General features: G+C 35.1%; 1 protein-coding gene across 1 annotated transcript in view; it reads right to left on the reverse strand.

Moving 5' to 3' along the window:
- Positions 1 to 14488, reverse strand: part of LOC112047420 (neuroligin-1-like) — a 119219-nt gene that overhangs the window by 27753 nt on the left and 76978 nt on the right. Inside the window, exons 2-5 of the mRNA XM_024084545.2 lie at positions 14301 to 14359; positions 12769 to 13091; positions 11953 to 12028; positions 11293 to 11434 (exon numbers count right to left, since the gene is read on the reverse strand). Coding sequence (XP_023940313.1) covers positions 11293 to 11434; positions 11953 to 12028; positions 12769 to 12959 — 409 coding nt within the window. The 5' untranslated portion in view covers positions 12960 to 13091; positions 14301 to 14359. The remainder of the gene's footprint in view (positions 1 to 11292; positions 11435 to 11952; positions 12029 to 12768; positions 13092 to 14300; positions 14360 to 14488) is intronic.

A 14488-nucleotide genomic window follows, 5' to 3' on the forward strand; every position in this document is an offset into this window, starting at 1 on the left:
CAAATTCAATATTTTTCAAAAATTTAAAGATCGCAAACACAGCTTAAAAATATAGACTAGTCCAATTCAAATCATCATTAGACCTGTTTGAGCGGCCTACTCCTGGTATAAACCTCACCCTTCATAGAAGAGGTTAAGTGGAGCTTAGTCCACGCAGCTTCGTGGTCTTAGGAAAATATTGTTTGATTCTAAAAGATCTTTATAGAAACAATTTTTCCCAACCGGATCTGTCAGGTATTTAGCGATCCAGGAATCTTTAACTATAACCATCAGAAGTAATGACGAGGTCCGTCTGCTGAACTTGTTTGCCAAGGCATGCGAATGTAATACCACCAATTTCCCAAACCTGGATTGCTATTGCTAAATTTTGGGATATTTATTTTTTATTTTAGAGCCCAATTCAGGATCCAATCGGATCAACCAAGCAGTTCCAAACTGAAAAGTATCTTCATCATAATATATAGTTCCATATTTAAGAAGGATTATGATGAAGTTCTGTTAGTTTGAATAAAATACCATAAGCCATAAGAGCAAAAAATTAGTAATTTTGAAAACTGTAATCTAATAATTGAGTTATTATTATTATTATTCCCACTACCTTGACTGCAACGAGTATAGTTTTGGTTACCATTATAGCTGTGAAATAACTTAATTGAAATGTTACATACAATGGCATCGGAGGCGAAAGTGACGCTACATAGCAATCGAGGGAACGGATATCGTCATTAGGAGATTTCCTTCCTTTTGTTCACGGTCATTGGACAGCTGACAAGGAAAATGAGCTTTTCTAATGGGCAAGTGTATTATTTGTCCCTTTTTTGTGAGATCATATTTTTTCCGAAAACAGTACATAAAAGTCCCTTTCCATCGTCTGTTCTCTTACTTCTCAAACAACGGATTTTAATAAGATGCGGACATTATTAGATAGAGTGATTATAGATGAAGGTTTATACTCGAATGTATACCTATATTTATACATCATATTTCACGCGTACCGCATAGCTTGACCCAGGACTCGAACCCGGAACCTTATGATACGTAGCCGTACAGACTAACCATTGAACTAAAGAGGTATTTATAACAAAGTAAGCAAAGATACTCAAGGTAAATATGCAAAACGGGGGATTATAAAAGTTACCCATCCGTAACATTAAATTAATGTTCCGGGTCAGCAAATCCTTTAAATTAATTGTATTTATTTAGGGGTCAGGATGTCCGATGTACATCAATAGCAATAAAAATATAAGTTTATAAATTTTTTTATTAGAAAAATAAAGACTTATAAATGTCTGTGTAAGTAACGATACTTTTTTACTTTTTAAATCTTCTTATAAGTATTAAAAGTTATATCTGTTAGAGTAAGTTTTATTTTCGGTTATTAAATCAGCTAATTATTACTTGTATTAGATTTAACATGATATCCTTTATCATATCTTGTATAGTATAGACTATAGAAGGTGGCATATAATAGAGATAACGCGTCATGAATTATTAACTATATTTATTTGAGCTTAACTTACCTTGACCCCAGTTTGAACCCGCCCCTGAAAGGTCGGTTCAATGTTAGACCTTCCATCTAACATAAAGCATATAGATATATGTATAGAAAACATAACTATAGAGCATCATCCATTTATTACATTTTTTTTTAAAACTTGTCTTAGTTAGCTTGTTTTGTATGGGTCATATTTTTAATCTTGCAAGCTAACTTTGAACCACTTTTCTAAACTTTGGACTTTCAACTAGTAAGTAGTTACTATTAATAAAGCTTCTATCAAACTTCTGATATATTAAAGTGAGTTTAATTTGTTAAAAAAAATAGTGTCTGTGAACAAAATTTGGGACGAAAAATCGTGCTAGAAACTGTAGCAGAATAAACAAAAAAATATATTTTTAGTACTTTAAAGCCTGTCTGTTTGCACTATTCTCTTGAAATACTACCAATGGTTTTTAACGTGATATTTACAAATAGATTAAGCGAAATTTGGAGCAACATATGTGCTAGGAAAAAAACTATTCCAAAAAATACAGAATTTCAATCGGATAGAGGCGAGGAAGTCAAATACATAACAATATTGGACGTCAATTTTATGCTTTATCTTTATTTCAATCGATTCGCATCTAATTAAAACAACTACAGATATATCTATACAAATATTATAAAAAGGTAAAGGAGATGGTCCCTTTCATTTTCAGGTCCACTTATGTACCCCGTATCATTAAAATTTCTTGGGAGGGAATGAATATTATTTCGAAAGAATTAAAGTCAATATTTATACAAATATTTGTATAATCAAAAATAGTAAAAAAAAATTTTTTTTTAATGAGTTTATTTAGAAAATTCATTACCACGTTATTTGTGACTGGCATGGGGAATATTTTATCCTCATATTTCCACGGCAACGCGGGACGTCGGCTAGTCTAGTTATTTATATTTAAGACAAAAAAACAGACATCAAAGTTCCAAGACACACGAAATGTTGTAAATATTTCGAGTCAGTTGCAAGTTTCGTATAGGGTAATCCAATTGGCAGAGTATCCCGCTGCGTTAGCCACAGGGATGCATGTAAGTTAGAGTCACATTACGTCGACAACTCTCAACAATAATATTAGCCAGCTGAGCGTGCAAATATATTTCTGTTTTACTTTGTTTGTCAGTATTCGTACAAAACCAAACTTATTCTACCTATGAAAAACCACAGCAACATAATATCTATTTATTTATATAAAGTCTAAGGTTGTCAGTATAGTACCTACTAAATCTTTAATTTCTAGACACGCTCACTAACTTTTTTTATTCAGGTGATACTATTTCGTAGGTACAAATATGTATAATTGTATAATAATAAAGTTTGCATGTTTTGAGTATTATTATAATTATTATGCACAATGAAACCATGGAGCTAAAAAAATAAACTGTATTTCATTTCGTATTAAATGTTCCTAGTTTATGTAGTAGGTAATTTTTAAAAATAAGTGTTTAAAGTAAGTAAAATATTAACATTTACTAGCAAATAACTTCGAGTAACTTTTATCCCGGAAAAATCCATGAGAACTATGGGATAAAAAGTGAATCATATGTTTTCTGTGGCACTAGTATGTTGCTCTATAACCAACGACATTTTATACTATAGACATGTTACGTGCCTACAAAATCACCTGAGCTAAATGCTCAATTTTGTGTTTATTTCCATTATATATTTATGTATATACAGTTTTTAAAGATCCTAAACATACAACTCGACATTGAATATGTATATTTGAGTATTAATTGTTTTAAATAACTTTCATTGTTTACTAAGCGACTCGGTGAAATGCAGTCAATTAACCACTTTTGTTCGTCTCAGTTTTGATGCGCTGGTGACTTATCTCTATTAATAAATCTTTGTCTATAACCTCCTTTTCTATTGAGTATCGTGTAACTAACTATTTTAAGTTTGATAAAACACAGTTAAACAGTATAATTTTATTAATTGGTATAGATTATTATTATCGGTAAGAGCTTATTCAAACACGAAAAGAGCGCAAATAATCGCACAGCAAATAACTCTGACAGTTATTATCTATAATTTAATTTTACACCGTCTAAAATTTTAGCAGGAAATAAAGTTATCCAATCAATGTTGTCACGGCAAATAGAATTTCTAAGTGGCTGGCAATTGGATTATAACATTGACTTTTCCTTGTTTCCAAGAAAGTCCACTTCAACTATAGAACAAAAGCATGCAACGGTCAGATATACCTCAATTTATAACGGCTGAAAGCTCGCCAGGCCATGTTCGTACCATAACTTCGGTAGGTACTCGTGGGTATCTTGGCAAGTTCGTTTGTAACACTCCCGATGCCCCGCGCGTACGACTTCACACCCGCGCAGTCCTTTCCCCCTGTCACCCGCATATCATGTCATCAACGAACTTGCCAAGCTATAAATATTTGACGACCTTTCTGGCGCAGTTAGTAGAGCTGTGGCTCTCAACAGAAAGGTCTTTAGTTCGATTTCCAGCACGGCTCACTTTTGGATTTAATATTTTCTAAGGTAGTTGACTCATATCAAATTAAAAAAAGTGTCAACTAGCCTATTGGCTCAGGTATAGTCTGGTGGTAGGCTTCGGCAATGTGGCTACTTACCACCCAACGAGCAAAGACTATCCCCAATCGATCCCGGTACAATGCCTAAAGGTAGGAACCTAGTTAGTAAATTTCGTATAAACTTGTACTCATTTAAAACGTTAAAGTTAGTGAATTGGCCTGTAGGGCCTGTTGCCAAGTGGCAAGTCGATTTTCTTTCTACGATCGTAAACGCTTCGAAAATTAGAAAAATGTTTGGAAATGACAGATCCGATCGACAACTTGAACACGTGACCTGCCGATAGCAAATGTCTTTTCTATACATTTTTCTAGTTTTCTAAGCGATCATAGAAAGAGAATCGACGAGCCACTCGGCTACATTCCCAGGTCTGAGAACTTTCAACCTACATAAAATGAGGTATGTCTGGCTATCGCAGACCTCCTTCTATATTAGAAAATTCGATAAAAAAATTACAGATCAAATATTGACTGAGCTTGTAACGCCCAGTAAACGTCGACTAGTTTGCTTCTAATACAAAGAGTAAACTAAATCTCTGAAATTGGGGTGTTCTTCGAGGCATGTAAGAGGATTTGTTAGTTGACCGGCGTGAGCTCAACTGTACGTCTATCCTATACGCCCGTGTGTGTGCACGGATGAAAATTATTCGTTTGTTCTATCGAATAACGGTTTTTCGCAACTATGCATTTTGATAGCTTACAAAAACTAGAAGTAGTTTGTTGTTAAAACGATGTTAGATTTTTTGAATCTGCAGTTTTTATTTTTTAAAAAGAACTCTGTGTATTTTTAAAGTATCGTTTTATGTTTTAAAATTTCCTTGCATCTTAAAAAAACAATACAGTTCAAGTCTTGGCTGGAATAACAAATATACTGTTGTAAAACGTAACAGTGTCCTAGCCCAACCCTTGTCTAACGAGGCTAGATATTCGATTTATGTAAGATAGCGGATACATAGTAGTTAACGCATGTTAATTTATAATGTGGATCCAATGAGAGTATGCTCAGGATTGAATGAACAAACCCTTTATAAATAAACGATATAAACAAACTGTTTTTTAATTATTAATAATTAAATTAGGCCTCCCTCTTTTTCTTTATTCAATTCTAAGATAACTTGATCTTGAATTACTTGATACTCGGCTTCGACTCAGCTATGCATTATTTTATCAATTACAGATTTTTGCTTATTAATAAATAAATATTATTTTATCAATTATAAAAAAATATTATCTTATCAATTATAGATTTTTGATATAAATAAAGTAATACCTAAACTTATAACAAGTCTAATAGTCTAAGATCCCGTATATAACATGAGCTTCACCAATCTGTCTACCGGATGAACACTTTTTTTTATAAAATTAAATATATCAGTAAATATATTGCCGATGAGTTGCCAAAAAAAAAATTCAGTCAAGGATACGATAAGTCGGTAATGGTCGTCTTATATTCGGATTCTATAAAGATTTTAATAATTTATATATTTTTTTAATTTTTAATAGTGTATTTTATATTTATTTTCTATATTATTGATATTGTTAAATTAAAAAAATATATAAAAATATGACAGAAAAAAAATAGTTATTGTAAGCGATATCAACAAATAGATGGCATAATGGATATCACTGGATTCCTCTTCACAGCAGTAGATCTTCTCATCTCCCACGGCGGCGAGGTTTCGTTGCCTAAGGAGACCTCAGCCTCACTTCCGCACTGCTTGCAGGGGGCTGTATGCACTGCAATGCACTACGGAATTGAGGCCTCGACACCCTTTGCGTTCTCTTCCGGTTTTCCCTTCCAATTGTATTCTTCAATAACCCGCAGCTTGCTTTTCTTCCTTTATATTTTTTTTATCGTTTCTTGAAAAACACAACACACTTATCTACTTATCTACTTAACCCTTAAATACTCGCATGGGGTAAAGAAAGCACTTTGGAATTATAAAAATAAGTGATCAAATAACAGGAGCTGAAGGAAACTTTTCTGCACTAATCTCTTAGGTTTAAGAATACGAAGAAGCAGCAAAATTTTTAAAAATCTGAAAAATTTGTATGCAATTCATGTATAAAATATTTTTATGCATTTGTATCATAATATACGTTATAATATATTAGGTATAGTAATATTATTTTGGTCTCGAACTTTTTTGATTAAATTTCACTATAGTTTTTTTTCTAACTATTTCTAATACATGTTGTTTTTTAATTATAATGAAATTAAACTACTTTAATATTACAAAGTTATACAATACCTATTTATTTGTTTAATCATATTACTTGTGGTCTCTTGTGACCACATGCGAGCTGCTAGTGATTTTATCATAAGTTGATTCGTGCGAGTAATGAAGGGTTCAATAAGATATCTACAAAATCGTTAAATCGTCTTTTAATAGAAAAACAATAACTGCCTACGATATTTACTTAAAATAACGTTCGGAGGCTGCGATAAAAATGGAAACATAAGCTATTAGGTACTTAGCTAAGCCGAGACTAATCTAAAGTGGATTAATTTTAATTAGGACCGTCTATATTAAACAAATTTTTCAGAAAATACGTACACAAAAAAGGAGAAGAAAAATGTACAAGACGTTTCTTAAGTGGCGGAAAAAAGTAGCAACGTAAAAACATCCATTTTATAAATTGCCTCCTCCTTTTTAAGCTTTCCTATTATCGTGAGAGACAGAAAAAAGAGCGATCAAGCTAAAACTATCTCGCCTCGAGGTTAAAGATGAGATTATGTAATCAATGAGCGGGTAATACCGAAGTTTACCTATTATAAGAGTATAAATATGATGGTTTTTATTTTTTACTGACTGTCAAAACGTAGGAGAACGGCTATTTATTATACATGTTTTTTTATGTTCCGATTGAGGGCGAACTTGTAAAGAATAAAAAAAAAATACAGATATATGTATTTTTTTTTTTATTCCTTACAAGTTCGCCCTCGACTACAATCTCACCTGATGGTAAGTGATGATGCAGTCTAAGATGGAAGCGGGCTAACATCCCTTTCGGTTTCTACACGACATCGTACCAGTGTGCCCAATGGGAGTTTTCAATATTTTCATACTGTTACTATCGCGTTGACGTAAACTCGAATTTATATGGAATTCAAACAGTTGTGCAGTAGTGCCACTACATGGCGCTGTTTCAATTCCTTAGAAATTCGCGTTCACGTTAGCGCGATAGTAACAGTATTAAACTGCCACTAGGCTATCTGAACGCTGAACGCTAAATCGCTTGGCTGTACGTCTTTGCCGTAGAGTGGTAACTAGCTACGGCCGAAGCCTCGCACCAGCCAGAATTGTTTACCGATTCTTTATTTTAACCTATTTACGAGTTACAGTACTAATTTAAGTTAAGTTCTTACAACTTCAAGAAAATGTACGCTACAAGTAGGTAACTTGTAGGCAAGAAAATATTACTGCACAGTCGACCATAATAGCCTACTTTGTACTTTGGCATAAATAAAGTAAACGCGCCTCCGAATAGAACCTTATAAAAGCAAATTGTAGACATTCACAATATTCTCTATGGCAACATTTGGTTCGAGAAAATGGTTTTCTCAAAAGTTTTTACTACTTTACATAAAAACTAAAACATGCTATACGTACAGACCATTTCAGTTTTTATCATTTCATATGTAAAATGTGTACATTTGAGGTTTACGTTATTAAGCACTGAATACAAAACAGTACATACAAGCATAATCTACTGAAAAGCCGACAAGAAATTCGTCCGTTCCTTCTTATCTGTTTTAATTTACAATCTTGTGAAAATTACTGAAATATTTTTCCCTTTTTTGCCATTTTTCTTTGATGCTCCGCTTGTATTGTTTGTGGCGTGATATTACAGCTTTTCTCGATAAATTAAATGAACAAAAATAATTATTCAATTCAAATCAATAGTACTAGCGCGTTTAAGACCATTAGACAAACAAAACAAACACTTCAGCTTTACAATATATAAGTGTAAATATAAAATATCCCAATACACAGCACAAGTCGTAAATATTAAGCGTTTCTGTTTCCGCAACGTTAGAATATGCTTTATGATTCGCGAAGCCTTACGCATTTGTAGTGATACATAATTGAAAAGCGGCTTATTTAACGGATAGCGAATTTGCGGCGAAATGGTCCGAATAAATAATGAATAACCGGCGCGGATTAAAGGGCGCTCCCCAAAAACTCGGAATCGCCACCCTAAACCGAAACAGCGCCACTCCATTACAATATGATTGTTCCATTATAGACATGCTCTTTCACAATCAAATTCAGTTGCTCAATCGTTAAGGCTCGCTCTTTGTTAAAGGGTTCTATTCTACTTATTAATACTAACTAATGTCTTAGAATAATTTTCTTTACAATCTTTTTACAAAGTAACAAAATAACAAATTACGTATGCATTGTAAATTCGAATTCATAAAATAGAACGACAGCCTTGATAGTCACTGTATTCTTTATGACGTTTCGGAACAAGATTTTAGGTATCACCGGTAACGCAGTTGCGCGGCGGCAGTCATCACCACGCGCACCATACTTTATGAACGATTTATGTTTAGCGACAGCCGCAGCTTGTTTGTAAAACGTCATAAAGCCTTCAGAAAGTCGTCTTTATTGTGTTATATAATCTTTTTAACATAAAAATTGAACAGACTTCAAACACGTATTTCAGTTATTTTGATTGACGAAGTTAACAGAGGATCAACTATTAAGTGGCCCACATATTAGGTCAGTAATCATTAGGCATAATCATTAAAGTAAAATTAAAAGTCCGAAAGTCAAGTAATTTTGTCGTTTGGATTGTCGTATTGCAGTATCGTAAGAATAATGACATGGATAAAGGTTCCGGGACCTTTTCATACCAACAGTAAATTGAAATTCCAAAATCTTTTACATGCGACAAAATGACGAGATTATCTAACAAAAACACAAAATATAATAATATTATATCTATTAGAAATACAAAAAAATTAATAAATTCAAGATGCAAAGAAATTTCTTTCATGTCAACAATACAAATATATTTTTTTAACAGAAATCGTAAAGTTTTTTTTAGTAATTGCCTATTTGCGATGGGAACATTACTTGTTAAGAAAAACCATCTAGGTATACGTTAGTCCGAATCAAATATAAACGAACGAACATATTTTTCCGTGACTGCTAAAAAGAATTAGCGAAAGAAAAAAAAAAGGAATTGGTCACTGGTCACTGGTCACTAGACTAGAAATCTAAACAAATGTATCCATAACCATTGGCCTCACCACAGAACAGACATCGCTAAAACTAACGCTTTTGTGAGTCTCACGCACAATAATAACAATGTTGAATTTGCTTATCGATTTTTTATATGATAACTTCTGACAAAATCTAAGAGTAGAATCACCAAACGCTTATCAAATCAAATCAAATCAAAGACTAAAATAATTTAATCATAAGCTTTTCAAATAAATAAACCAACAACAAATTGAAATATTTGTACAACCTAACTACACGTATCAAAATGTCATGTCAAAACTATCACTAATTACGTATGTCGCACTTATTAAACTTAATATTGCTAAGTGAGCAGTTTAAATTAGGAACACATTTGCCAGAGGCAATTCAGAAATAGGCGTTCAATTTGCAATATTCACAAATTCCGTTAAAAGCTGTATCAAGGGAGGCTGCTGCCGAATACGATATTACTAGCTGAACCTAGCAGTAAATACTTTCAGTTGGATATTGGAAGTGCAATTAAGCGAATATTGCATATTACCTATTGTTTTTTTGGCTTTGACCGCTAATAAGTGGCACCTAAAAACAAATGCAATACATTTATCATACTTTACTCGAAGTTTTTGTAGAAAAAAAACTATTTGCTACAAGTATAAAACGCAAAACAGGTACGTACGACCTGACTAACATGACTGTGTCATTGTCTTTTGACAACCTTTTATTTAGTTCCACCTATACTGTTGTCTTTCTTCATTCTTTACAGTTTCCTTTTAAGCTGAAAATTTCTCAATCATGTTTCTTATGACAACGCAATATTATTATAACATAGAGTTGATCTGATGATGGAGCTGGAAGGTGGCTAAAGGAACTCCGTAATTAAACGACGCAACCCCATTGAGTTTGGGTTCATTTAATTTGTTTTGATGAGTACTTTGATACTAGATGGTAATCAGGGTCTGATGATGGAGCTGGAAGATGGCCATAGGAACTCCGTAATTGAACGACGCAACCCCATCGAGTTTGGGCTCGTTTAATTTGTTTTGACGAGTACTTTGATACTAGATGGTAATCAGAGTCTGATGATGGAGCTGGAAGGTGGCCATAGAAACTCCGTAATTGAACGATGCAACCCCATCGAGTTTAGGCTCGTTTAATTTGTCTTGACGAGTACTTTGATACTAGATGGTAACCGGTTTTTAACTTTATTGTTCATTTTATTAATAAAAATATCTATATTGATGAATAATTAACTATATAATAATAAACTAACATTGTCTTTCATTGAGACGAATATCTCACATTCCATGTATTAACTGACTAGGTCCATCGTGTGGCAGAGAGAAAAACTCCAATCAGAGCCTAGGACTTCAAAAACAGAACTAACAGCTAAAACTCCCGTAACGGCTTACATTTCCGTATTTTTTGCTGGGATATCCCCGACTACTTTTGAACCCGTATTACTTAGTCACGAACTTGTTCATACAACGCAGCAAAAACCAAACTACTAGAAATTTATCGCTATTCTGTAACGATGTTTTTAAAACTCGACAGTGAGTGAGTTTTGAATTCGACTCAGTCTCTCTCTACCTATATAAGGTGTAGATAGATACAGGTAAGGGAGACTTTTTATTAGTGCATTGCGTTGTATCGTCGCAACGGATAAGGCATTGTATGCCATCGCTGAGTTGCGATGATGCACAACTGATGATGATGATGAATTGCAGTGCAAGACAACGGTGCGCAGTGCGGTCTCAACAATTTATCGAAGAAACACTGTCACTAGTACCTACAAATTTGAGCTAGACAGCGACAGCGCATCACTTTTCTCCCTGCTTTGTCACTCATCTGATGATCCGATGAAACGACGATGCAACACTATTTGGCGTGTCATTTAAATGAAAAACGGATTTTCACATAAGGAAAACGTCAGATTCGACTCTACAACTACGAAACGCAATGCTAAGCCTAGTAAGGCAATCGTTCTACATACCGTTGACTGGCACATAAAGGTTGACATAAAGGCAGTCCTCGCTCTGGTTGGCGAGCACGGGCAGCAACCGCTCGAGCTGCCGGATGCGCGCGCGGGGGTGCAGCAACAGAGCCTCCTCACGTGGCGTGGCGGCGGGCGGCACCTGCGGCAATGTTACCTTTAAATAACCCCACTATATACCCGGGCTAGGAGACATGACCTTGAGGCACGTACCCCAACCGACTCACTCGGGAAGAGGTGACCCACAAGCAAGCAGCCTACTGTTTTAACATTAGATTAGACCCTGTTTTCTGTTTCATTACTAATTAGCGTTTAACACCACCGATTACACTATGCAAATAGCAACTAATTTGAATCCACGGAGAGGCACACGAACAAAAAGAAACATTTAACATTTTGCAGAGGATGGTAGTGGCAAATATTTTTTTTTGATTTTTTTATTAGTGCTGCTCGTCTGTGATTCGTCGAATATATATTTTTCTCTTATTTTTATTTATGTCGTAAGTCGGATGTTAGGTTTACTGATACCTAATAAAAGCAGGTGATTGTTTTAATTATTAAGAGAAAAGTACGAAATCTGCCTTTTTACCTTTATCTTTCTACTGTTTTTTTTTTTTTTTTGAAAACTTCTTTTTTGTTTTTATGGTTGGCAACACTGACCTGCGGACACGCCGGCCCCGCGGCGTCGGCCAGGCGCGTCGTGCGCCACTGCGATGGCGTCACGGGCGGCATGTATCTGTTACAAGAATTACTATTAGTGTTTGCATTAGCCAGATATCCATTTGTTTAATTGTTTGCCTTTAATTAGCGTCGTGTGATGTGAAATCTGGACTTTATAGTACATAGGATTTAGATTTAGGCATTAAGAATAAGAATAAGATTGTTACACTAGGCAGTTCGGATATATATGGGGATATATATACTAATTTCACAAATTAGTTCTAATTTTAAGGATTTTTACTTATCGGAAACACTACTCGAAGTAGACACTCAGACACGTAAATTTTAACCTTATTACAAATCAAAGCCATTTTAGAAGTAAAACTATCATAAGTGTTTTCAATAATACTGAAATATGAACACAACTAAGGTCACTTAATCACGTTCAAGCCATTTTGCGAGAACAAGTTCATGACTAAGGGCCCCGTATGAGTTTGAAACTAATCGGGCATCTGACAATAATTAGGTACTTACGTGAGTATTGCTTTTTTCTGTTTCATAAATCTATACTAATATTATTCAGAGTTAAAGTTTGTGGTATTGTTGTGTAGTATATCTGGATCTACTAAACCGATGTTGAAAATTAATTTACTGCTAGAAAGTAACGCTATTTGTAAGTGTCATATGCTATAGGTATTTTGTCCTCGTATCACGGGTATGGCAAATACGTGGGGAAAACCGCGTTGCGTCGGCTAGTTACATTATTTATGTCTAGCGGCAAATGGGTACTAGTGGGTTTTATACTGAAATATAAACCTTAAACTTCCAAGCGGCGGTGTCGCGTACGGGACGCCGAGGTACGCCTCCACCTGCGGGTGCGAGTGCACGACGATCCCGCGCAGCGGCCCGTACTTGGTGCGTATGACGCGCGTGCTGTACTTGTGCGTCGAAAGCGCTGCGGCGCAACACACGAGCCACGCGTACAGCGCGGCGAGCGGCGCGCGCATCACGCGCTCGCGGGCGCGGGCGCGAGCGACGCGCCGCCGGCTACGCGCGCGCTCCCGCGCATCACGCGGCCCGCGCGCCCCGCCCCGCTCGCGCGCTCATCCGGACACTGCCTTCTCGCGCGCCCGCGGCCACTGTCACATACAATTTTATTTTTAAAGGTCGAAAGGGGAATGCTTAGACCTTGTCCAGACGTGGCGAATTCGTCGCAAATCGTATCGCGTCGCGAAGCGCGAAGCACTAGACATCAATACATCGCGTCCACAAGCATCGCGCGAATTCAAAATACGCGCAAAAATCGCGTGAACTACGCCAGACATTCAACTCCATGTTTCGTACTGAATTCCTTCCCAAAAGCTCGCGCGTTGGTACGCGCCTTGTGGACGCAACGGTTGCGCGTAATACGCGCGAGAGAATCGTGGCGAATTCGCCCTTTCTGGACTGAGCCTTACCGGCCAATACAACGGCCGACCGTTGGCATCGGGGACCCAGGTATAAGTACCCCCTTACACGAAGATGATAATATATTTAACCAGACCCTTATTTACACATCATAATGTATAAATAAGGGTCTGGTTAAATAATTAATTGGTTAAATAATATTATGTTTTTTTTTAAATTAAAACACAATCCTTAACTTTTCCTGGATTTATGACCTTTATTTATATATAAATTTTTAATTCATAATTATGTAAAATAATTTTCAACAAAAAATTATTGGAAGTTTACTACAAAATGAAATAAGAAGCAGGATAACATTATAATAATCTTTTAAAATAAAAATAGAACCTACTTCAAAGACGTATATCAGATATTTTTTTTTTAATTAGATTTTCATTAAAATAAAATAGGACCAATCTGGAAGTAAACTCTCTTTAAAACAAAAAATAATTATCAAAATTGGTTAATAAATTACGAAGTTATTAAGTAGGTACCAAATATTAAAAAAAAATTAGATTATTTAAATTTATTTTTAAATTGAGAAGCTCCTCCTTTTTTAAGTCGGTGAATAAATATGAGTTATTAAAGATAAGAAATAAATGAACAATACAAGGAAGTAAAGCATTCTATTCAAGTTCAGTGGAACGTTGAAAGCTTATGCCTCATTTTTCGTCTAGCCAGAAGTACCCTTGATTGCATACTCTAACTCGCAATGAACTCATTATTTTTGAAATGCTGCAATCTCTCATCGTCCCTTCAACAAGAGGCTCGATATTGAACGAATAGGTCATTCTCATTGTTGACTTGGGTCAACGATGCCTCGTTGAGAATACAAGTGGTTTTCCAAACAAAAACATTTATATACGCAGTGTAATATATATAGTGAAACAGGTTAATCTTACCCAAGTCATGTTTTCGACTGGCTGCCGTCATGTGCCAAAAACCCAACCATTGGTTTAATCTGGAACAAAGAAAATTCTGTTTAAAATGAGAATGACAAGTAAATAAAGTCACTAACTATGAAAGTACTGCTAATACGATTTGTAGTAATTTGATTTTTTTCAGGGATTCCATCATTAAATGTTGCAAA

The sequence above is a fragment of the Bicyclus anynana genome, chromosome 3 (genome assembly GCF_947172395.1).
Source record: "Bicyclus anynana chromosome 3, ilBicAnyn1.1, whole genome shotgun sequence".
NCBI classification, from domain to species: Eukaryota; Metazoa; Arthropoda; class Insecta; order Lepidoptera; family Nymphalidae; genus Bicyclus; species Bicyclus anynana.